Source organism: Maniola jurtina, chromosome 20 (genome assembly GCF_905333055.1).
Source record: "Maniola jurtina chromosome 20, ilManJurt1.1, whole genome shotgun sequence".
Classification (NCBI taxonomy): Eukaryota; Metazoa; Arthropoda; class Insecta; order Lepidoptera; family Nymphalidae; genus Maniola; species Maniola jurtina.
The window spans coordinates 9,231,426-9,258,715 of record NC_060048.1 but is presented as its reverse complement, the minus strand read 5'-3'; the positions used below and the strand labels follow the sequence as shown (position 1 = coordinate 9,258,715).

Sequence of the window (27,290 nt, the reverse complement as noted above, 5' to 3'; positions counted from 1 at the left end):
CGACAGGTTTTTAATGCAATAGTTTCGCGGAATTGCTACTCGAATTCTGAGGCCTGCCGTACTTTGTACAGTCAGCATGTCACTTAAAAGGACTTAATGAAGATATAGCCCGACGAGAGTGCGATCAAATTGGTACAATTTGCAAAATTCTTAGGGGTGTGACTGACTGCTCTGAGCTGCACAACAAGCTCTGCTCCGTTTACGCACCCACTGACTATAGCTACCTCCGCCGCCGCCGCAAGTTTTTCGTGAGTCCGTTTAGTCGCACGGTAGCGCGCGCCAGGTCTCCCATACCGCGCACTTTGGCAGCGCTGAACGCGCTGCTGAAGGAGTCCCCTCGCTGTGACATATTTGCTGACAAATGGGCTGACCTCATAGGTCAGATCCTGCACTTTTGTGAAAATTTGTAGTTGACATATTTGATTATTATTGACTTTATTGTGTAACTTACAAATTCTAATTACTTTGACAAATTTATTTTTATTGTGTTACTTAATTTAATTAGTGTAATTGGACTTAAGAGGTCCGTTCTAATTAAATAATTAAATAAATAAATAATAATAATAATAATAATAGCGTGTCGAAATATTAACGTGCGGCTTATTCGTAACTGTACAAATAAACACAGTATTATTATGGACTAAGAGCCCGTGAGGACCAGACCTTATACAAAAGCTGGAAAAAAATGGAATGGAACATATTTCAATTCTTTTTTGTGATGTAACCACAAACTCACGGTTCTCGGATTTTTTCCTTTACTGGTGCTATAAGACCTACCTACCTGCCAAATGTCATGACTCTAGGTCAACGAGAAGTACCCTATAGGTTTCTTGACAGACACGATAGACGGACATACAGAGGTACGGACCCCTAAAAAATTACACTTTGACGAAATATTTTGTACACCTTAGTTACGTGTTATTTGCTAAAGCCACGATTATCCAAACTTCATGATCATCCTAAATGTGTTGGGGACAGTGCGCAGATAAACATTCAGATTTTATAAAATAACGAAGGTCTGGCCCGCGCGGTCTCTTTCTCTATTATCTCTTGCAACGGACGTCGAGTGGGCGTGAGTCGCACATTTGTCTCAGTCCAACAATACAGCGTTTACGCTATTTATATTCGACGCGTGGGTACCGTGATAATCAATTGTTTGATGCTATCGTTGAAGATGCTCAGACATGCGATTACATTGGTGGGACTAATGATATAAGTGGGCCACGGTACATTTATCATTAGAAGGTTACGGGTGTACAGTCAGCAACAAAGCTAGGGTTGCAACCGCCAGTACAAGCGACTATGGACGGGTGCAAACGTAGATTTATCGCTGACTGTACCAGGTTTCTGTCTTCTGGTCTGTAATCAGTAAATTCTACATGTTCATAGATTCGGGGAGCTTCGTAATGTCTTTTCGTCGAAATTCCTCAGTGTTTGCAGACCAGTCTTCGAACAGTGCGTGTTGCCGGTGATGTAATTAGTCTCAAAGGCAGGTCAGGGCAGATAGTTCAAGAAACTAGCCAAGTGCGAGTCAGACTCGCGCACCGAGGGTTCCGTACTGGGGTATTTTTTTCCGACATTTTGCACGCTAAATCGAAAACTATTATGCATAAAATTAAATAAAAATGTTTTAGAATGTACCCTGTCACATGATACCCCACTTGGTAGTTGGTACAGTTATCTTACCGTTTGGTACAGATTTGCTTGAAAATCAAATGAGGACCAAAAATGTTGTCTAATAATGACACAGTTTTGTTCGCCAGCTCCTCATTTTATCATAAATTCACATCAAGTATTTATATGTACTACATCTGGCTGGTTTCACAAATAGACATTATAGTATACACCGTTAATGGGCCATTTGTGAGCGCGTTTTATGAAGCATTGCTCCGAAAACGACTGCTTGTATTCAGCTGCCGATGTCGGTCGCTATGGCGTATCATTTGCTTGCGTCTAAACGCGCTGTGCGGAATAATTCCCAGATTAACTGTCAGCTGTTCTTTATTCATACGAATTAAGAGCATTTTGCATGCTAATGGCCTGAGATATCTCTACCTACATTATGCTTACCTAGTATATTTGCAATGTATTTAAAGTTCATAATTTCATAACAATTTTATAAAAGGTAGCATTTATGTTGTAGTTAAAACAGTTTAATATCAACTTTTAAACTATCATTATAGTGCATACATTTTGAGAACGCATTCGCCATATTTGCTCCATATGTCAACTGTCATGTCAAAAGTACGATTGTAGTCCTCAATCTAAGTGTGAGATCTATACAGCGCACTCTGACTTTGTTTAGACTTAAAACAGAGTCAAAACGAGACAGATGTATATCTCTCACATAAATCTGTCTCGTTTTAACTCAATCTTAAGTCTGAGAAAAGTCAAAATGCGATCTATAAATCTCACCCTAAGTATCCGTAGTAATGCCTACTTTTGACATGACAGTTAACACAGAGCAATGGCGAGTGCGTTCTCAAAAACTTGGGCATTTATACAACCGTTTTGTTCGACGAAATGGCTTGCAAGAATTTACATAATAATATATTTCATCTGAAAAATAATCAGGGCTTATAAAATTTATTTCGTAGCCTATACTGATAAAAATATTAAAATTGCTTTTATAAAGGCGTCACCGTATCGTTCCACTCTGCATTAGTTGTTTTTGAACCGTGAAAAGATTATAACTTCCAGCGATTCGAATAAAATTTTATTTTTCCGATAGTAGCTACATTTTGTGAGTCGACATCTCTACGAATTCAACTGGGGATGCTACATAATTTGCGATGCCATTAACCGTGTGCGTGAGGAAGAGGGACCGATATCGCTGTGCTGCTCGCATATCTGTCGCTGAATGTAAATGGCTTCATTTGATTATATTCTACGGCGTAAACGCTCTTTGTATTTATGCAATCCGAGTACGTACCGCGGGTCCTTGTTTTCTAAAAAAATCATAACCAGGGCCTAACATGTGTGCCCCACGAGAAAATTTTGTCTACATAGAGAACACGAGTATGCTGGAAGAGAATTTCTTGCGACTAACCCTTAAAAAGTAGGTACGATCGAGTCACAGCTACTCACTCATATCTGAATACATATTAGAAGACTATAGAGGGTTGGTAAATTTCATTTACAAAGCAAATTAACATAATCAGTTACTTAATATAAATAAATAATAATACTTAATTGATATGTAAACCATGCTAGGTATCTACGCGAGATGTAGCTTAGGCCTTAGCGAGTAAAAGACGATACCATTTACTTTTAATAACTGTGAGTTACACGTATTTTAAAGTAGGTTTAGCACGATTCGAATTCTATTCAAAAGCAAATGAGACCTTCACGTTTGTTATCTTCTCCATAAATTGCACCCCAATATAGTGAATCGGTTTGTTTATCTACTGCACTGCAGAACATGAGTTAACAGTTACTGCCATAGAAGTCATTGGTTACTGGGAATGAGAAGTAAATTCAAAACTTTCTTCCACAGGAGACAGCAGAAGTATGCGTCGGCACTTCGGTGGGAACGATCACCGAGCCAGACTGCCTCGGACCCTGCGAGCCTGGTACCTCGGTCACGCTGGAGGGCATCGTGTGGCACGAAACGGAAGGTGGTGAGTTGTTACTAGCGCACGAACCCAACGCACCGTAGCGCCTAACATCACACCTCCAGCACGCTTATGCACGCCTGATACTTGTGTCCGCTTCGCAGTCCACACATACCGACCTTATAACACCACACCGCCACCCACCAACCACACTTTCGATGTATTCGAACATCGATGTATGTATATTCGAATGATTTGTTAAATTAGTTTCGAGTACGCTCACATGATGCTGATATCAGCTCCAGCGCCAAAATGGCAAAAATCGAGTTGCTTCAAAAATAGGTCGGCAATTGCAGGTCCTGTGTATTTATTTCTATTAAAGGTCAGTGCAGTGGTACCATGGAACTAGGAATCAGCTTAGGTTATTACCTTAGTAGTACCTAGGTACATCACCATCATGTCATCCGCTGCTAACTTGAACTTAGTTCGAAGCTTATGGTATTAGCTAAGCTCCCAAAATAACTCACATCAGAATCATCCTACTGACTTACGGCCAAAATTGATAAAATAATTAATCAATCGTATCTGTAATCTGTCGATAGGTGAATATGTTGTTAAAAATTGTATGCTCATTTTGAACCTCAGGACAAATACCTGTAGAGGGGCCCTATTATGACTCTTACTGTTAAAGCGAGATACGAGTATATAGCTTTATGCATTTAAGCCCTTATGAATTTTATACGTGACGAATGATTATATTTTTTGTCCTATCACCGTGGCCAGTTTTTTGTTTGTCAAAATGTATTTTGTACGTGAGATTATGACAAACAGCGTTGGACACTATCGACGGATTACAGATAGATTGATTAATATTATAATATCGGCCGTTAATAAAATAATCTAAGCTGATTTATAGCTCTATGAATACGACGTATACGAGAATTTACATAGTATGTGGTATAATCATCAGTATAATGCAAACGTAAAACGACTGCGAACTTAATTAATACTTACCACAAAGTTACAAACATTACTAATTACATCCATATTAAGATAAACATAATTATCCTTGAAGCAATTTTACAAAATAAATAAATACGAGTATTAAGCATACTATAACCGCATGGCCAGTCGACCGGTCTTTTATGGCACGAGCAAATTAAATTTTAAATGCACTTTATAAATATTGCAGTGAGTTTGACTGATTGGTTCTCAAATTAAAATTAATGGAGGGATATGCGAGACGTTAATGTTTATGTACCGTCATAATATTATGTTAACTACATATATAGAACGATGACGATCGATATTTATTTTTAAACTTTTTGGCAATGTTTTTCTACCGGCTTCTTAAATTTTATACAGACCTCCGTGGACTTCACTATATTTATAGATATTATAGAATATGTACCTGGATTTGACCACATGGAGACAAGGAAAAAGGAAACTAAAAGACATTCAAATGAATTTTTAAAGATTAAAGTAAAGAAAAACTATTTTATGAAAAGAATAAACAAATAGAAAAAGAACTCTATAACTGGAATAGTTCAGTAGGTAAAATAAAAACGGATATGCATATTAAAACCCATAATTATATTTAATTCGTACATGAATACATGCTGATTACATGCATTAATTATACAGTGTCTAAACAGTGAAATATTTCGCTTGTCTTACCTTGTTCTGTAGGTATAAGTTCTTTTACACGATACGTAATATATTTTTGCGCCCTCTTTTCTAGGCATTGATTTATAATCTAGGCCGACATATTTATCCATTGTGTACCAAACTGAGCGCATGATATTCCTTTATATTGTAGTCATTTATTCTTCGATAAGCCCTATTTCTCATCCCGCTGATATATCCCGCCGTCCATGATACGCAGCCGTCTATCATTACAAAAAAAAATACATTGTATTACAGAAATGGGATCTCTTACATCAATATATTAGAAACGTACGCGCAATTTTGCTACCTTTGCGGAAATTATATAGAGATTATTTTGCCGTGATGTATTTCGTGTTAATACAATACTTGCGTGTCTACTGTGCAGGCTATTAGTAGTACAATGCGACTCCCCTGGCGTTACATATAATTACAATAAAAAGTAATAATAAATCAACATCTGCCCGCTGGCACTCCAAATTTATCCTCGCAGAGGGGGGAGTGCTCACGCCCTCCCAATTTATTTATTTTCGTTGACGTCGGACGGGCTCAGGGAAATTGAATACTGTCGAGATATTTTTCGTGGAAAAGTCCCAATATTTTTGTTCAATGTAAAGCATTTAATTGCCCAGTGCTTTTCTTACAATCTTCTAACTAATTGGATACCTTTCGGTTTCGTCCCTACGGAGCTTCTTCTAATCGATTATATTAAACTGATATTTCTATTTTATTTTTCCTTAGTAGGTACTACATAGCGCTACTTACCTTAAAATATATTTCCAGTCATTAATGTAAGTCATTAACTAATTAATGCTTAATAGTCCAATATAAGTTTGAGCGATCATAACAAAATGATTCAGCCACGTCTTTAATTTGGACTTTGACCAGCATCATTCAAGAATTCTGGCTACCTACATCAAATGCAAAAGTCTGGTTGTCTGTTTGTCTGCGTACGTTATTTTTTCAGGGTATAACATCCGCTTAACCAGTTTGGACGAAATTCTATAGAGACAGCTTAAACAGACCCACAGACACAAACATAGTTTTCATCCGGGAGATGGACATAGGCTATCTTTATCCCGGATAGTCAAAGAGTTCCCACGGAATTTTAAAAACTTAAATCCTCGCTGCACACGGTCATCATCTGATAATACATAAATTGTAGTTACGATCGCGTACAAAAACCATACTATACTAACCTCATGCCTACGTAATGAATTATTAACAAGTGTAAATTAAAAATTTATAACACCCCCGACAAGTGAAGGTGACAGTAACTAGAAAAGAGCTGATAACTTTCAAACGGCTGAACCGATTTTCTTGGATGATAGCTAAGAACACTCTCGATTAAGCCACGTTTCAAACAAAAAAAAAACGAAATCAAAATCGGTTCATTCGTTTAGGGCTACAATGCCACAGACAGATACACAGATACACACGTCAAACTTATAACACCCCTCTTTTTGGGTCGGGGGTTAAAAAGTTAATTCATTTAGGGTAACTTAATATTATTTAACTTCTATTATATTAATGAAACCGTGAATTTTATAACATGATTTATCTCATAATATACTTTATATTAGGGCGGTAAAGTGGCGAGATTGTAAGGCGGGAATTTTTAATTAACTTTGCGGAGAAGTTTTTAAGACCGCGAAGTTTCCTTTTTGTTGAATGGGTGTAAATGGATGCTAACTTTGTGCGATGGAGAACAATGAATGCGGTAAAGTTTGAAATTTTATTATTATTTGCTTTTGTAGCCTTTGTGAAATAAGTATGAGTTTTATTGTCAGTTGATTTTTAAGTCCTACTTGCCACTTAAAATGCGTAGTTTATACCGTAATCTGATCTGTGATGCAAAAATATTGTGTAGACTTTCCTAATCGAACCGTCCGGGGTTTGACCTCAGGCACGCACGTCTAACTTTTCTTTAAAGAAATTAAGTATCCGGAAAACATAGTGAGGAAACCTTGCATGCCTGAGACTTTTCAATAATGTTCTCAAAGGTGTGTGAAATCTGCAAATACGTACAAAGGCGAAACTATTCTCATTCTGAGAGGAGAGCCTCAATTGTGAGCCGGTGGTGATGGGTCGATGATGATAATGATTGTAAGTATATATTATTGGGATTGTAAAATAAATGAATATGAATCGAGAACAGTAGGTAGGTACCTACCTACATTTTAGGATTTCAATATGTTCTAATCTTGACAGCTAGTCAGTTGAGACTCTACGTACAGTCTACGGTATTAGCTATGGTTTTATTAGCCATTGGAAGAAATTGAATCTAAAATTGGAAAGGAATTCTAAAGTGAAAAGAAAATCTATCGGAACAAAAAAAGCTCTCACAATGACAGAGCGAAAAAGGGAAACGTAAAAGCGAAGGCAGTAGCTCCACAACCATTAGTCAGTTGATTACGTACCGAGGTAATTAGCATCCTAAATGAACCTATTCCACCGCTCTGCTCTCCTGGTGGCGGCCATTGCGATCTCAATCAGGAAACATTAGTTTAATCCCCCCGTTAGTCGGTCGGTTAATTGAAAACGATAAATGGTTAGTCATGTTTAGTTTGAGATATAACATCACAATAATTCGTTTGTAATGAGTTTTCAAATCACGATATTAGTTTAACGTTCTACTGTAGTTATTTAATAAATTAAAAGAATCTGGCGAAAGGCCAAGAAAAGCTTAATGAAACAACTTGTTTCAGATTTATCATTTAATGATATCAACAATCTATCTACTGTAATCGAAATTAAAATCGTTTTTCAGCAAACAATGACCGACTGGTATAAAATATTATAATTATGACAGGCGTTTAAAATTCGTGGCTCGGTGATGAGATAAGGGATAGGTATAAATTCACATGTGCAAAGAGATATCCCTCTACAAATGTGACTCAAGTATCGCAGTTTTTAGTCTTCAATTAAGTTTTACACGTATGTAAACAAACCTACTTCTTTTTACATATAATATAATATGTATTATGTAATATCATAATATCATTGGTTATAATGTTCTGTGTCCTGCGTTACCTGTAGCTAAATGTATCTAATTGATTTATTGCCTGCTCTAGATTCACGTCGAGGTTGTTTAGACACGTCTACTGTGCCGAGATAATCTAAAAAGAAGCGTTCAAAACGCGAGTGTGGGTGATATTCTCGCCTGTTCTTGGTTTGAAGGGATTTTTTCCGAGACCAAGACAATTGCGATACAGTTGTGATATTGACTGATGCCTTACGGCCAAAATTGATGATTAATATAATAAATCTTTCCTTAATCTGCCGATTAGTTATTTAGCAACATTGATATTTGTCAAAAACATACTATTTTTTGACTGGGAAACTTATCGGGAGATTATACAGATAGAATTGAATATTAATTTCGATCGTTAATCAATTTGCAAGATTAACATACATTATGATGTTGTGTTCTCCAAATATACCTACTCTCTTAACTTGGAAATTCTAACAAGCAGGCAGATGTCTCCTGAAATGGTTAACATGGGCGACCGGTCACGGAAAAGTTAAATTAGATGTCCGGGCCCTTTTGTTTGCGCGTGTCCGCTTCGATTTGTACGCCTGTCACTAATGACTGGACGGGAAAGAAGGTTGTATTTAAAACTTGTCTCTTTGCTCTGTAAATACCATTTAAACTTTGCCCATCTTCTCTTAGAAATGAAACGTAGTGCAAATGTACTTATGGGATAAGTTAATATGTGCTTAGAAATCGAATTTGTTAGAGTTAAAAGCTGAACAAATTCATTACCTAACCACCAACTTTGTAAATCGAGCCTAAACTTATTAGCAGTCTACATAATATACGGGAACAGTTGGTGAATCCAACCCCTAAATAATAAAACGGAGACGCGCCTGACAATTTCCTGAGTTCTGAAGCTCTGTCTGCCCACTTTTTAATATTCCTGCTTTCCTTGTACTTTGGCTCTCGGAAACTTAAGCTCCTTTTTAAAATATAACGAACAAAGTAACTCAACTCAAGTCTGTAATGATGAAACTTAGCAAGAAGCCTAGGTATTTGTTGTGTTTTATTTAAAAAGGCCGTTCAAGTATTACGCCACCGGAGGAGATTTTAATTATAAAAGTACCTGTTCCTGTCTTGTTTTGTGCGTAAACTATTACGACTTAAATCTTAATGCTGAGGTCCTGTGCAACTATTAAATAAATAAGGTGATATTCCAAATAAAAAATACTGTGTATCAAAGATTACGATTAGGGTTCGAACCTGCTTTCTTGCTCACTCGAGACCGTGTACCTATTTCAATAGCCTTTTTTTTATGGTTTTAAATACCTACTATCACTACTATGTTACTTATCAAACAATTATAATTATTATTTACCCATTTATATCAAGCTTTGAGGAATTATTAGTTACTCCATATTGTTTGCATTGTGATTTGTTCAAACACGTTCAACAAAGTGAGCTTGCTCATTGCACAATTAACCATTTGTTAAACGTAAATATAACGTATTAAATACGATCTTTCATCCGCTGACCGCAGCCCAAAATTGATATCATATAAATTGTAAATGGGGGTTATTAAATCGCACTGTCAGTTGGATTCATCTATCATGTCCATTCATTCGGTACAATAACTCGCTCGGATAACGCAAATTGCTTATAGAGATGCTTTATGTGTTCATTGTTCGTGAAACAATAAACGGAATAATGGATATTAATAATTTATAGAGACATCGCTTGATTCTGACTACTAGTTTCTGAGCAGCACAGGTAATATTCTCTAAACTACCGTAGCTTTCAACGCTGCCGATGCAACGACGAATAAAAAATTATTTATTTGACATTGAATGAAGCCCATCGTAGTAAAAGTAACGAAAAAAAAACGACGCTTTATTGAATTTTTTTCGGAAAATTTTAGTCTGTGTCTCAACAGTCGTGTAATAAATAATAAATGTGTAAAAGAAATTTTTGGACTGTTAACTACTGAGCAGCTACACAGGTGATAATTTCTAACGTTCACGTTATCAATGTTAATGTAGAGTTAGTATATTTGGCAAACTCACCCTATCTATGACTATCCAATATCCATCCAAACAATAGTCTAGAATAGTAACTATTTCGATTCAAAGAGGGTCTTGGAAATTTCAGGTTCGTATAATGGATCTGCCCACTGATGGAAAAATGTTCCAAGTTTTTCCATCGAGAAGGACATAAAAATTAAATAAAAGGATATTTTTTAAAAGACTGTTTGTACTTTGAAGATGTTTCGACCACGAGCTCAACATTGTACAATGCGTACTTCAAGAATAATATGTACTCAATTCACAATTTATTGTTATTTCTGGTTTATTGTTATTTGTTTCACGGAATTAATTAGTATCGATATTATGGTGTATTGATCTAATATTCTATCTCAATGGTGTATTGTCTTTTGTATGTGTATTCTTGTCTCAGTAGTATAGAAGAGTAGATATACTCGTAGAGATTATGTTATATTCGTCAACTGTACTTTTTACCGATAAATGTGCATTAATAGTATTTGTTAGTGAATCTAACTTAGGTAGTAACTAGTAGAATAGAAATTGTTTATTTGCATAATGTGTGTTACAAAAGATGATATATGATTACAAAAGTTCAACACATTAGCCGTAGTGACGTACAAATATTGTGTTAGTTAATAATTAACTAACACAATTAAAATTACATTTAAAATTTGTAGGTGTAATTATTATTATACCTATAAATTTTAAATGATTTTTTTTGTACATTTACCATGGGTTCGTAAAATGACACGCAAAATAGATCTACATAATATTATGTTGAGAATTTATAGTGAGGGCCATTTCTATTGAATGGAAATTTGAGTTTTACGTTTATTTATGCGTAAACTCAGCCATTCAGTTTTTCCTTTTAATGTGAATATGGAACATACTCCCTTGTAAAAATATATGCCACGCCCTCTCACACATTATTTAAAAGCTACCCTTTTACAATTCATGAGCCAGTGTCGACAAAGAATCGCTCTCCGGGGATTAAAAAAGGATTGCTGCACACAGTAAGCCCTTATTTTATCGAAATTTGTTTATTTTATGCTCGAACAACTATTGCGTACGAAATAACCTCGCTCTCGAATCGAGGGTGCGTTATTTTTTTTATCGATGTTCGATTAGACTTAACCACCACTGACTAACTGACTGGCATAACAACCGCGGGTCTAGCGGGTTTCTCTGTTGTACAACGTAGAATCCAAAGAAATGGTTTTTAGAAATGTCATCAAATGTCGGGTCAGCTTGTCAGTTTATTAACAATTTAAATACCCCAAAGTCAACACAAATCGGTTTATCGTCCTGGATTAAAAAAAAGGTTTCTCAATCTTTCTATCAATCTTTCACCTCTCGAGTTAATATATATTCGGATTCGGCTCATGACTTCTGGAATTCAATCATGCGGAACTCCAAGCGTGTAATGTAGAAAAAAGAAAGAAAAAAGTTTTATTTCTTAAATTGTGCCACACATCACATCTACTAAGATTTGGTTATCCTTGCGTTTCCGCTAACAAGCCTCAAGCAGAAGAAGCGCCGGAATAAACTGTGTCAATATTTACGCCTAAGTATCAATTGGTCAGGTTGCCGCAATTTTTTATGATATCGTGTGGACAGTAGGTAGTTAGATTCTTCAGTATAATACGCTAACATAATTTTAATAAGTATGTACCAGCTATAAATACTTGCGACCCGTGTATTAACTTTATGTAAAACAGCAAGAACAGCGAGTAATAGTGTGGAAAAGTTTTATACGAGCGTAGAGGGGATTAAATTGATTAATTAAATTTGCATAAGTAAGCACGCGAGCGTGATAAGCGGGGTGGTTCGGGCAGAGCGCGGCCATGTCTAAATATACGCTGGAGTCACGTTCTTCGGGCGCCCGGCCCCTTCGGCTTAGTACAAGCGTAGACTCTCGAGTCTCAAAACTCACGAATAAAACGAGTGAACTTCGTATGAATAGCCTCTTCGTTGTAATAAGCTAGCCACTAGCCACGGTATAGCGACTGCAGATTCAAGTCCTGGGTAAAGCTAAAAAAAGTTACTGGGATTTTCTGTCAAGAAATTCCAACAATATGTATCCCTATGCCTCGTAGAAAACGTAAATCTAGCGGTCACCTTGTAGTTTGTGGGGTTACCGTTCCATCCCGTGGCCGTGGGAATATGCAGGCGAGTCTAATCTTCACCATAACAAGTTTGTACATATCAATAAGTCAATACAGTCATGCCAAGTAAGCAAACACTAACATCAAAGGACCTAAACCCGCTTGTTCTAAGGTTTCAGTTCGTCTACAAAACACAGTCAGAACCACAAGCGGAAGCGTTTTAAAAAAAAATAGTATTAATTGTAGTACTGAAAAACGACTTTAAAAGAATCACTGTTAAGTTCATTTTAGTCTGTTTTTAGTGTTTCGATGTTCTATCAACGTTGTCGAGATATGCAAAGTCGTACTAGGTTACCATATGTAAATGAGCGCCCGTGACAAATTGGATTGCCTCGCCAATAACTCAGCTGCATCCATTTCGCCCGTGTCGACCCAAATTTTAAACCTCGATACCTTGTAGTTTGTAACCAAATCGTAGCGGGAATTACGACAGGTGCAATTGCCAGGTTTATTCGTGCAGTTAGTTTATCGACTATCTACTTATTTATCATACAAAGGGAGCGATTACAGTTTATTTTTATTTTTATCGGAGTCCTATTAAATAACAACTTGCAGCCTCATTCTTACTCGTATGTCAAAGTATATCACAAACCGGCGATAGTAGGAACACAAATCTGTGAAAAATTTAACTCAGATACTTATTACGGTTCCGAGATAGAGCCCGCTGACAGACAGACTGACGGACAGCGGAGGCTTAGTAATAGGCTCCCCTTAGCATCCTTCGGGTACGGAATCATAACAGTTTTATTAGGGTTCCGTCCACCCTAGTGCAGCTATACAGACCGATATTTATTTGGACTGTAAGCCAACTGTAAAATTCACAACTGCCGACTGACTGCACAGTGCATAGTCTGCGTATAGTGGAATGCAGTTGTGTCAACTGCATAAAAACCAAACTGTAATTTTATAGTCGGCTTATAGTCTAAATGCGATCGGTCTGTATAGATCCGGTGTTCATATTTTTGTCATACACAATTTATTCTTATCTCCTGTATCACGTCACACCACGAAGTTGTATGCACCTAGTTTATTTAACCCTTAGCGGAACTAATTATTATTGTCATTAAATTAATTTATTAAATTAATTGTCAATCTTGGAAATTATTCATTGTCAAGTGCGTTCACAAGAAAGAAGGCTATTCGCGGAGGATCTATGATAATAACCCGCAACAACATTAATTACAAGGAACGAAAAGACATTCTTAATCTTTCGGTTGAACGCACTATTGAGCTGTCCTGTGTTGAGCTGGAGCGATATATTATAGTTTGCGCATACCGACCTCCTTCGGGTGACTTTTCTCTGTTTGAGGACGTCATGGAGGAGGCACTGAGGCGGATATGTAGGTCATCAAAAAAAATATTGATTTGTGGAGACTTTAATATTGATATTTTACTTCACACCTCCTTCACAGACAGATTACTTAACTTATTTAAAAGTTTTAATTTAGAAAACATTTTTGTTGAGCCCACACGTGTAACGGCAACTTCAGCTACTTGTATTGATAACATTTTTGGTGATTGTAAAATTGTTAAAAAATCCATTATCACCACTCTTAGATCCGACCACTGTGGACAAATGATATCTGTTCCCAGCTCTCAACAAAATATAACAAAAGTTATAAAGTATAGGCCAGTCACCACCAAAAAAGTAAGGCAATTCAAACTCAATATTTTATCTACTTTACCTACAATTGACCTTACACAGGGTGGTCCGGATGAACTCTATAAAGCTTTTTTTAGCTGTATAAACTCCCAATTTAATTGTATTTTTAAAGTCATAGAAAAAAGATTGTTTAAAAATCTTAAATTTAGTGAGTGGGCTACTGCTGGCATTTATAAAAGTAGGAACAAGCTGTTTGACTTGTATGCAGAAAAGCAATATAATTATACTCCAACATTTGTTCAGTATGTAAGAAATTATTCAAAATTATTTAGAAATGTTTGCATACAAGCTAAGTCAATTTACATAAAACAGAAAATTATTAATTCTGATAATAAAATCAAAGCAGCTTGGGATATCATCACAGATGAAACGGGGAAACGTAAAGTGGAAAATAATAAATTGGAACTTAAAATTAACAACCATATTACTGACTCCGACTTAGAAATAGCAAACGTATTTGAGGACTTTTTTCGAAACATTCCAGTTACCACTACCAGTTCCCTTAACTCGTCGCCAGCGGAAGCCTACACTCTTCTAAGGAGCAATGTTTCTGAGTGCAGTGTATTATTTAAATTTGAACACGTTACCCCATATGATATTGTTAAAGTATTCAAATCGCTACAGTACAAAAAAACAGGAGACCTATGGGGAATTTCAGTAAAAGTGATCAGCAATATTATTGATATTGTTGCTCCATATCTTGCTCTAATCTTTAATGAGTCCGTAGATTCAGGATCCTTTCCAGATCTTATGAAATACAGTAAATTAATTCCTCTTTTTAAATCGGGTAGTAAAACTGACCCAAATAATTACAGGCCAATCTCAATTTTACCGACTTTTAGCAAGATATTTGAAAAAATTATGCTCAACCAACTGATCCAGCACTTTAATCTGAATAAATTACTTCATTCGGAGCAGTATGGTTTTACTAAAGGTCGATCAACAATCGATGCGGGCGCAATGCTTTTAAAGCATATATTCGATGCATGGGAGAACTCACAGAATGCTATTGGAATTTTCTGTGATTTGTCTAAAGCATTCGATTGCGTTGCGCATGAGACTCTCTTGGCTAAATTGAACCACTATGGAATCAAAGACTCTGCGCTTAGTCTCATTGCGTCCTACCTCAGTGATCGTATACAAACTGTATGTGTAAATGATGTGAAGTCATCCGGATCAGCCTCACTAATGGGTGTTCCACAAGGCTCTATCTTAGGTCCCTTCATGTTTTTGGTATATATAAACGATTTACCATATTTCGTCCAAAATACTTGCGATATTGTACTATTTGCTGATGATACGTCATTGATTTTTAAAGTCGATAGAAATTATAATAATTTTGACGATGTAAATAGAACCATATCGCAGGTTACTCATTGGTTTACTGTTAATAATTTGCTTTTAAATGCAAAGAAAACTAAGTGTGTCGAATTCGCATTGCCCAATACTAAGACGGCAAATGATTTTAATTTAATGGTAAATAATGATATGTTGAAAGTAGAAGAAACTACCGTGTTCCTGGGGATAACTTTAGATGCAAAGCTTCAATGGAACGCCCATATATCAACACTTGCTGGTAAACTCAGCTCTGCTGCTTACGCTGTTAGAAAGATTCGACAGATAACTGATGTGGAAACTGCAAAAATTGTATATTTTGCCTATTTTCACAGTATTATGTCTTACGGAATCTTGCTATGGGGTAAAGCGGCAGATATTGGAAAAATTTTCGTTTTACAAAAAAGGGCAATACGCGCAATCTATAATTTAAAACCGCGCGATTCCCTACGAGAGAAATTTAAGGAAATAGGTATTCTTACAGTAGCTTCTCAATATATTTACGCTAATATAATTTTTGTACGACAAAACATTCATAGTTACAAAAAAATCGGTGATTTCCACGACCGGCAAACTAGAAACCGTGATAGGCTCGCATATCCTACGCTCCGCCTCAGGAAAGTTGGAAAATCGTTTGTGGGAATGAGTGTAATATTTTATAATAAAATTCCACAATCAATTTTAGACTTGCCTTTACACAAGTTTAAAAAATCTATTAAAAGTATGCTCCTGAAAAAAGCTTATTATACAATCGAAGATTATGTAAATGACAAAAAAGCTTGGATTTGATGCGCTCCAGCAATACACGGCGCTGCAATTGCTTGTATACAGTATGGCATATTATTGTAAATTATACATTTGAAAAGAGCAACCGCCGAGTTTCTTGCTGGTTCTTCTCGGTAGGAACAGCATTCCGAACCAGTGGTAGATTATTTTGACGATTCAAAAGCACTTGTAAAAGTTTAATTGAATAAAAATAATTTGAGTTTGAGTTTGAGTTTAATGTTCTATGTGTATTGTGTTTAATGCTGCATGTTAGTTTGCCAAAATCGTTAAAATTAAAAGATTAAATGTAATATTGATAGAGTTTCTCATGGGCCATTTCTATCTTTTCAGGTGTGTTGGTGGTGAACGTGACGTGGCGGGGGAAGACCTACGTTGGCACCTTGCTGGACTGTACGAGACATGATTGGGCGCCGCCTCGGTCAGTAACAATCAAATTTTATAAACTTTTCTGTTTTTTTTTCCGGTATTTTTGTAACATGTATCTTAACTCTCTTAAACAATATCTAGCGTTCACATTCAACATGATTATTTCTTATCATTTCAGGTTTTGTGATTCTCCAACGGAGGAGTTGGACTCCCGGACACCCAAAGGCCGCGCGAAACGCGGTCGAGGCGCAGTACCCACGGACATGACAAACTTTACCGAAACGCGCTCTTCAGTGCACAGCAAACTGCGCAACGGAGGCGCTAAAGGCCGAAGAGCCTTACCATCTCCGACGCCTTTTACTCCCCCCAAACCGGATTCCAAGAGAAAGAGGAATTCAGACGCGGAAGAACGTCCGCCAACGCCTAAAGCGAAACGCCCTCCACCTACTCCGTCATCACCACCACCTGATCCTATTTTACTGGAATGCCCAGAACCGAATTGCAACAAGAAGTACAAACACGCGAACGGGTTGAAGTACCACAGGTCGCATGCGCACGGTGCGCCCGACGAAGACGACAAAGACGGCTCAAGTTCCGAGCAAGAGGAACCGACAGTTGAGCCTGCGTCGCCAGCGCAACCTCCTTCAGAACCTGCCACCCCAGCGACTCCTGTGAAATCCCCCACACCTACCAAATCACCGGAGGAAAAGATTGATAAATCGCCTGAGAAATCCCCTGAAAAGCCGGATGTAGTCGAGTCTCCACCTCAGCCGAGGTTCGAGGAGTTCGCAACGACACCGGAGCCTCCGCCGCAAGTGGAAAGGCCGGTAACCCCTCCCGCACCAACTACTCCACCGCCTGAGGCTTTGCCCACGTTACAGCCGACAACACAATTAACGCAGTTCAAGGTACTTTTAAATAAAATTTCCCTCCAGATCGTACAAAGTGTAATATAAATTTTAGACTACAAAAGCAAAGACTCTTTTTCTGAAAGAGAATAATGTGGAAAGATCTCCAAAAACGGTTGAAATAAAAGTGTCTTCCTGAATACTGCAAAGCATCTTAAAGTTACTTATTACCTTTGTTATTGTGTTTGGAACTCGGTCCATTCAGGAAGGAAAGGATCACAAAACTAAGCAAACTGAACAGTGATAAAGTATCCCCTTTTATATCTAACTAGCTTATGCCCGCGACTTTAAAACATAGTTATATACGCTAGTGTAAAACATAGTTACTTACGTCTTAAAAAAAAATCTTATATATAATATACATATTTAGATGTCTTTTCATGTTTTGTCAAATATTTCCAGGTTAAACCCCGGTCAGCCCTAATGCCATCAGAAGAGCGCAAATCCACCGAGTCTCCACCGGACGGCTCGCCCGGCAAACGAAGGGCAAGAAGGTCCCCAACCCCTGGCGTACGTTCCCCGGCCTACTCCGACATATCCGACGATGCCGCGCCGACAGAGGGCGCCCCTGACCCTGAAGCAACTCATCGACCTTTCCCAGTTTATCATCAGGTATGTTCCAACATTTTGTTTTTTGGACATGGTGATTTTTTTTTTGATTTGTGTGCAACAAAGATTTAGAAAAAAAATATCTAGGATCTTGCTAGGCCGATATCGGTCAGGCGGTCGAAAATGAACAGAGACATTTAAGCGGAATTTACATTACGAAATTCGTTTCACAACATTAGTTTCATTATCAATTGCACGTGTAAACATCTGATTTCGCAATGCATGCATTATGAAATTAGACGTTTACACGTGCAATTGATAATGAAATTAATGACGTGAAAAATTTTGTAATGTAAATTCATTTAAACTTGCAACTGGTAGGAATTGAAACACTTGCTCTCAGCATGAGGTTTGCATAATTTAGTAAGATTATAACGATTATCACCAGGTACCAAGGCCGAGCGAGGGATTGACAAGTCTAAATTCTGTCCTCCAACTTTCGGTCCACTTAAGGACTTATATTATCGTTGTAATCAATACAATGAGCCGATATATGCTGTCAGACGACCTTATTCTTTATGTTTTTCATTACAGTACTACGGGCAGCCACCCTACTTGCCCCCGACGCATCCTACGAGCGCTCCCCCTCCGCCAGACAAGGGGAAAGAAGATCTGTCTAAAGGGGATCCTAAAGGCGACCTTAAGGTATGCATAACATGAAGGATAATTCTTAAACAGCTTCTTCTTCTTCTTCCTCCTGGGTTTCTTTTCCGCTCTTAGACGTAACTGTTCGTTGTACGTTAGACCTCTGGTGCGGCTCCAAAATCCTAACTGGCCACCCAGCTGGCGAGGATCTGAACCAGCTAACAAAATGCAACTGAAACAAAAATTATCTTTGGATATTACCAACTCTGTCTCGTTTAAGTATCCTTAGGGACCCCACTGCAGTAACTTGCGAAATTTTTCAGCGGAGCTGTTAGTATAATGCCTATGAGTTTACTTGTTTAAGTAGGTTGCACCAGCTGTCAGTTAGTCTCGTTCTGATTCGAGACTTAAGAGTGCTCTCCATGATCGCTAAGTCAAGCGTGAAAGTATGCTGTTGCAATCAAGATTCTTGGAAAGATAAATCGATATCTGGCTTAGTAAAAGTTTGTTAAGTATAAAGTCTTCCCATTCGCAACTCGTCCAATTCACAGCACGTCCCATTCACTATTTATATTCGCAATCTAAATAATAGAATAATAGGGGTAATACGTTTGTATGAAGAATTGCGTAAGAAGAGTAACCTTATAATGTTTCCCTATATTTTCACAGGATGGCAAACCAGACGGTGGACCGCAGAAGGTTCTTCCACCGCACTTTTACCCATACAATTACGTTCCAAATTTTCCCTACAACGTGGAATCCGGACCGCCCCCTGGGCCACCCCTAGATGACAAATCCAAGGAGTCAGACCGTTCCAAAACTACCCCAAGCCCACTCGATAAGAGTAAACAGCAGAGGCCACCCGATGGAAAGGACCCAAGTAGACCGAACGAGAATCATCAGATCTTGAAAGAGAGTATAGAAATGAAATCCCAAATGGGACCCTACGCCTTCCAGAGACCTCCGCATGCGAGAGAAGAGGAATTGAGAAGGTAAATTTAGTTTGGTTACCTGGTAGGTCTACATCTTCATTCATAAGCACAGGGGAGAAAAAATAAAACTCATCCATTTTATATCGCTTTAAAATAATTATGTAGAAGATACAAAACTGCGAGCTTAATCTAACATGACACTTTTTCCTGGTGTTTATCTGGTTTATTATAATCAACAAGCACATTTTGTACAGCCCAGCAATCTCAGCTGTGAGTAAGGCGATGTAGTCACTCGCTATCCTCGAAAGAGTATACCAGTATTTTATACCCTAGCTGTTTTTAAAGCAGCATTGTACCAGAACATTAAGCTAATAACACTCGTCGAACGCATTGAGCTATGTACTGCTGCTTTCTCTAAGCACATTAGCAAGGATGCCAGTGAGGGTAGATCTAAGTTTCTTCGGATGAACGAGTTAATCCATACTTCCAGACTTAATATAATAAATGCGAGTGTTTGTGTCTGTCTGTCTGTTCGTCTGTCTATCGCTCTGTCTGTCTGTCTGTCTGCTACGTTTTCATGGCTCAATCACTGAACCAATTTTAATGAAAGGTACAGAGTTACCTTACATCCCGGGGGCTACTTTTTATCCCGGAAAATCAAAGAGTTCCTACGGGATTCTTAAGAATATATCCGTTTAATCGATTTATATGAAATATGGTACAGAGGTAGCTTGCGCCCTGGAAATTGACTTCGATAACTTTTTATCCCGGAAAAGCAAAGAGTTCCCGCGGGATTTTGGAAAACGTAAATCCACGCGTACGTAGTCTCAGGCATCAGCTAATATCTAATAAAATATGTTGCAGATACTACATGAGTCTGGAGCAGCGTCGCAAGGAAGGCGGGGACAAGCCACTGGGCGCGCCGCCGGGGGCTCCGGGGCAAGCGGGGCCGCCTCGCCCGCAGCCCGCGCACAAGCCGAAGGACAAGGATGACAAGCCTAAGGAGGAGGTTAAGGTGTGTAGCTCATATTTTATGTCCACGATTTTACGAGACTGTCGAGTGACTGGGTGTTGGGGAGAGTTTGAGACAAAGCTGGGTAGTTAGTTCACGAATCTATAGCTATTCGTGTTCTTCACGCTATTGTTTCGCGATTCGAAAATATAGGACCCTGTAACTGCAGTTTGAGCAGTGTCGTTTACTTACGGGACATTGAGGGGAGGGCACAGCAACACAAAGCTTCCATTTCAGCGCGCCAAGAATCGAGATATTCGCGTATATGTATGTGGATACCCAGTTTTGAGGAGATGATGACTAAAGAAGATCGTTGGCGAGTACTACAAAAATGCGATGCATATAGATTGATTGAGATGTACCCCGTGTCCATTTCTGCCGTCCTTTAACTAAAAAGCCGATAAGTGCAAAACATAATTTTACGAGTAGGTAATCGCCAAAATACGTGGAAATTTTCAAAAACTAATGTTGTGTATGAGAACATTGCTCTAACATTCGCTAACAATATCGAGCATATTATAGGCCAGTGTAGATTCTAACATCACATTTTTTCTTTACAGGTCAAACAGGAAGGTCAGAAGCCGACGACGGAAACACAAGGGCCACCGCCGCCACCTACCTCCCAATACTACCTACCGCCATATATGCAACCGCCGCACTACGGAGCCCTGCCCTTTGACCCCGTGTACCGAGCTCCCTTGAGCCCTATGCTGGTTGGCGGCTTCGGTGGCGGCTGGACGGTGCCAAGGTATCATCTTTTTGTTTTTTCTCCACTAGAAAATTATTATTTTGCACCGATGTCTTCATAAGAGATAGCCTCCCAATATGTAAAAAGGTAACAGACATTATAGATAGATAGTTTTTTTTATTCAAATAAACTTTCACATAAAAAAAATCTATCTATATGTCTGTTACCACACTAGTTCTGTTTAGACTAGACACACTTCCTAGTTTTATTGATAAGATATTTTATTGTGATAAAAGAAGTATTTGTTCGCGTCATTCAAAAGTCGATTCTTTTAACAAAATCAATTCAGCACATTTCAAAATTAGGTCTTAATATCACAAATTTTTTTACTAAAATTGATGTTTTCACTGTTTTTGTATGGGAAATGTCAGGTTTAAAAAAAACATGTTTAATACCTACTTGTTTGAATTTTTTGTGGTAAGATCATGAATTTATTACTCCACTTTACAATTTAAGATTTTCCCCCAATTTAAAGATTTACCCCATTTTCTTAAATTTTCAACATTCTATCAATTTCTTTTACCAAGGTATCATGCACCCGAGGATCTCTCACGACCGGGCGCGCCCACAAAGTTAGAGCTCCTACCACCGGGCCACGGAGCGCAATACGCATACGGGCCGCACTCCGCACCTCACAAGATACATGAATTACAAGAGCACGCGAAGTCCCCGCAAGGCAAGCCGCCGAGGCCCGAGCCGCCGAAGGAGTCCCCTCGGTCGCCGCCCCCGCAGAGACATGTGCACACTCATCATCATACGCACGTCGGACTTGGGTACCCGTTGTATCCACCGCCTTATCCTGGTAAGTTAGCTTTATAACGCCTTTAGCTCACCGATACATTCGCACACGTTATGCCTTTATCCCTATGGTATAATTAGAGTTAGTTGTTGTGCTATGCTTCGGTGTGCTAAATCAACGCACTTAATCATGCAAATCAGCCCCTCTAGCACAAAGATCTCTACTTAAAGAACGTACTTTGACTTAAAAAAAAAAAAGATTCCGACGAATTGAGAAACTCCTCATTTTTTTAAGTCGGCTAAAAAGAATTAAAAATAAAATTAATCAAATTCCTACTTCCCAAGTTTAGTAATTTGGCTGTATCTTTTTTTTTGTTTTTGTAACATCTTCATTGTTTACCCATATTTGCAATAAAGAAATTTGAATTTGAAAATTTTGTATAGTTTGAGTGTAATTTCTGTTTCCTAATTTATCTAGCTAATATTATGTTTTTTTTACCATTGACATTATTAATATTAGTTTTATTTTACCATCCCGCCATTTTAATTTTTTTCTCGGATACATCTTTCTTTGACCCCTGAAACCGCGCAGCGTGTGCCGCTTCTAATAATAAACGTGTGATTGGTTGCAGGAGCGCGATAGCATACGGCCGAAAAGCGGCCGAGCACCGCGCAAGTGTAACTAAGCGTTCACTTTAGAAAGATGTCATTCGGGAAAGGAATGAAAGTGAAAGTGGAAGTGAAAGTGAAAGTTAGATAGAGACTAATAGGAGACTGTCCTAATAGAAGCTTGTTGTAATTCCAGCGGCGGCCGTGCTAGCTAGCACGCAAGCGGTCGTCAATTCCTTCCCGACTCCGCCCAAGTGAGAAAACGCGGAGTGCAAGAGCCGGCTTTAACTTTGTATCGAACAGTCGTTCGATAAACGATATAAAAATGAGTGACCGTTATGTCAAGTTTTCGATAACATTTCTATCGAAATAACACGGATGCGACCAAACAAAAACTATTTCCATTGTGACAGTGAAATAAACGATACGTGTTTCGCTTATGCCAGTAGCCATAATTAAATACTGTGATCTCGAGTGACCCATGTGTATGTGATGTGCGCTTTGAATGTTCTAGAATGTGAACTAATAGTTACCTGAGTTTTAGTTGGACCGTTGTGGTGTTGGACTCCCAAATGGATGTTGTGAAAGTGTAAACGTTGGATGTTGGACGATAAAGGACTTTAATGCACCAACGTTTAGTTTTATTTTTAATGTAACTAGTGAAAGCACAAACTAGTTCTGTAAATATTAGTGTTACCTGTAAATTGCCCTACTATTTTATTGTTCTGTTGATCAAAAGTGTAATATAAAGCAATGAACTCTCTCATTCTTCCTCCGGGCGTTGTACTGATGTTTGAAGCCCCGTAAAAATTATGCCGAATTCAGTGTGTACTAAGATCTTTATTTATAAAAAAGTGCATTCCACAAACAAAATCAAGCGTACCTAGTTTTAATGTTAAGATTAATTGATATTTAGATAATATAGTGTACTAAGATTAAAGGCGTCAATGTGATCATTGTAACAATATAGTGTGAGATGGGGAAGAGATTTCCTGTCAAATTAATGTGTGAAAATAATTATTACATAGTCTTTCTATTAGCGTAGACGAACAAAGATCCATAATTAATATTATTCATAGAATGACTGAACACAAAACGCTTAAATTAGTGTAATAATAATAAATAATTAGTTACGAAAGTATTTTAATTAACATAAATTGAGTTGAGCCAAAATTTAATAGGTGTCCTCTTTTCAAACTAATATTGATGTTCCACTGAGCTATGACGTAATACTATATGGAGACTTGTTAGTCTATGCGCGTAGGAGGGAAGTGGTAATTATCTTGACATCATAAGTAATCTAATCTTTAGACCGTCTCTGGGACTATAGGTGTACCGTTTGGCTGAGGCGACCAGTGGGGTAGAGTGCAGGTTGCGGAATGGTGATGATAGAGAAGTTGAATTTCTTGATTTTTACGTTAACTGTCACCCTCCCGCAACCTGCGACCTCACGGGCAGTCTCAGCACTGAGACTGACCTCTACTCATACAAGCACATTAGACCTGTGATTGCCGACCTGTTTTTGAAGCAACTTGATTTCGCCATTTTGGTGCTGATAGCAGCAGTAAGCGACGTGTGAGCGTATCTACTCTGAACTAAATGATAATAATAAGACATCTGTCAACATTGTATCAACACAAAGACTATTTGACACAATGTGTCAATTTTAATTCCCCGTACGGTCGGATTGTACAAAGAGTAACCGTCATTTTGTATGGCACACCTCTTCCAGCGTACTTGTATATATCCATCTCTGTGAATCTCAGTGAACTGGTATACCTATAATATGAGTCGTAGCGTGCACAAATCGTACTCTGTCTCGACGATATCGATAGTGAGAAGCGAATATTTATAAAGTAGAGAGCAACTTATAGATTCGTGGAGTGTTCTGAATATATCGCTGTGCGTATGTATGTTTGGCTTTTAAACGATAAAAGGTCTTACTGATAAAAAAAAATTACACATCGCTTATTTACATGCCTATTCGTTTACAATGCTGACATTCATTTGACATATACAAGGTGTTGATACGAGTAATAATGTCCGTAAACATTTCGGCAAGCCGAGGTTAGGACTTGATGTATGGATGTACCAATAAAAGAATGAACCTCGTAATATGATACCCGTAGTAGATATGAGGACTTAAAAGAATTTGTTTAAATCTCCAATTTGGAATGAACTCGAAGGACCGTCTGTCATGCTATATCATGTATCTAACACTTTGTAAAGGCAGTGTAAATTTTTATTATGTAGTAAGAAACTCTTAAATGTATAAAATCTCATATTCTCAAGATACAAGGGATTAGAGTTTCCGTACCTTCCGTACTGCACTGTAGTTAAGGGCTGCATTTTTAAATGTGTGTAAACATTGTTCTTTAATTTGTAACTATTCTCACTGTATTTGATATTGATTTAACCAAAATGTCTTCCGGTCGCAATTTTAATCGACTGTAGTTTTGTTGAGTTTGCATTTTCGATATCTCTATCCTGGCGGGTGATTTCCTAACTCAGTATCTAACACTGCTTGTTTCTACATTGCTGCTTCACTGAGTGATATTAAAATAATATTTCATAGAAAACCTTCAATGATTAAAAATAAATGTCAAATGAGCTCGGTGGTTTTCATTCAATGTTAGACATTGAGTTAGCAAAACAGCCCGCTGTAAAGTTAGGTGCACGTGGATTCAAACTTTTATTTTTTTAGTGACGATCAGAATGACGGTAAATTAATGCCATCTTTTCTCACTTTTTTATTGATTAACTAGGTGTTAAAATGAATGTTAAAGAAATAATATTATCATTGATTCATTCATGTTTTTATACAAATATTAATTTCGTGATAGTTACCTTCAAATTCAAATATATAATACCTACTTCTATAATGATTATTATTTTGTTAGTTGATTCTACAAGTGATTGGGTGAGTTTAGATTTTTAATTCTTCTATCACTATTCATTTGAATACAAAAAATTAATATCCATGTGCACCGACTTAGTGGTATTTTTACGTATCAACTCGAGACTCGCAATTTTTGAAGTCAAGTTGATAGTTCTTAAATATACTTTAGTTTTTCTTAGTTTACTTCAAAGGCAAACTAAGTATGTTCTCGCTGAAATGTGTAAGAGGCGCAGTACCTACATGTACACTGCCCATGCGACCTTGTTAACGCGAACTGACAGTCAAATCATGGTACGAGAGCAAAACCTAACCAGGTCTAAAACTTACGCTTTTCTCACTTTCTCCGAGACGGTTTCTGCGATTTATCTTTTAAGCAAACTAAGGAAAACTAAATGATATACCTAAAGCGGTGTCTTCGACTTCATACGATGCGTTTAGCTCGTGGTTACGACTTCAAAGTCATAGAGAATCAGTGCCCTAATCATTGCTCTAGTGTTGGCACATAAGTGTTATTGTATTTTAAGTATAATTACCCAAGTGTATAGCTGAGAGACACGTCGATTGAATGCATTTTCAACATGTAGTATACCTCTATAACACATAGGTGACGAATATATGTAGAGATCCACTATTCTTTAACGTAACTCTATGTACATGTGTACCTGTTTCCGAAATTACCCGATTATAATGTAAGAAGTGGGGCCTAAATGTTCATTTTTTATTCATTAGCAAAATGCCTATATTATGAACCATTTTTCGCTTATTAATACTTTTGTATGGGGCCTACTATCAACAATCTATTACAAATGCCTTCAGATCTAAGTATGCTACAGCGATGTTTTTTGTGAAAATGCACAATATTGTCAATATTTTCTAAATCGTGTTCTTGTCCATCTTGCAGTAACGTGCGTAGTAGCCATCCTGAGATATCTACCTATCAAAAAATGTTGAATATTTACATCGAAATTTATTCAATGAAAATGAAAGTAAAAGTTGATAGTTGGTCTAAATTCTTCCAATCACAAAGGAAAAATATACAAGGGTTAATTTGGCGCTAGGTATGTTGATTTGATTTTATTTATTGCGACTTTCAGTGGTTTTGACTTTAACCTCTAATTCTGTGTGAGAAGTGTAAGAAATTTCTTTTACACTAGTCACAAATTAGCCCAGCCTCAAAGAAATCGTGAATTATGGAATATTTTTGAGAGTGGTCTCGACAAAAATTATGATTGTAAAATAAAAAATTATAACTTTTCGCGATTCTAACTAAAGGTCTACTTTTTGAATGTCAATAGAGATTCTATGTAAGTACCTATCTAAAATTTAATAGGACGTACAAAAACATAGCAATGTTGTGAATATAAGTAGCATCTTTATTCGTTCGTATGAAGGTTTGATGATTTTATTGAAAACAATATGACTTACCTACTTGAGAATGGTAAATTGATAAAAAACTGTTATTTTTGTAAAATTGCTGACCGCATGGGTTATTTAAAAAGTTTGCTATTTAAAGTGCAGTAAACTTGTGGTATAAAGAACTTACGTTTAAGAAACTTGCTATAGAGAGAAGAGGCTAAGAGATGCACTGATATTATTTTCAAAAAGACACTGAGGTTTTAATTGTACCTACAAGTGTATGTATGTACAATAAAAACACAAAATGTGGTGTACAATAAAAGTATATTCATTCATGATCA

At 37.5% G+C, this 27,290-nt stretch overlaps 1 protein-coding gene across 1 annotated transcript in view; it reads left to right on the top strand.

Annotated features, from left to right (window-relative positions):
• LOC123875390 (zinc finger protein 608-like) overlaps positions 1–23,868 on the top strand; it is a 199,280-nt gene extending 175,412 nt beyond the window's left edge. The window contains exons 4-13 of the mRNA XM_045921195.1: positions 3,497–3,620; positions 16,518–16,605; positions 16,732–17,461; positions 17,864–18,073; positions 18,605–18,715; positions 19,325–19,647; positions 20,452–20,602; positions 21,160–21,347; positions 21,875–22,149; positions 22,891–23,868. Coding sequence (XP_045777151.1) covers positions 3,497–3,620; positions 16,518–16,605; positions 16,732–17,461; positions 17,864–18,073; positions 18,605–18,715; positions 19,325–19,647; positions 20,452–20,602; positions 21,160–21,347; positions 21,875–22,149; positions 22,891–22,952 — 2,262 coding nt within the window. The 3' untranslated portion in view covers positions 22,953–23,868. The remainder of the gene's footprint in view (positions 1–3,496; positions 3,621–16,517; positions 16,606–16,731; positions 17,462–17,863; positions 18,074–18,604; positions 18,716–19,324; positions 19,648–20,451; positions 20,603–21,159; positions 21,348–21,874; positions 22,150–22,890) is intronic.
• The last annotated feature ends 3,422 nt before the right edge of the window (positions 23,869–27,290 follow it).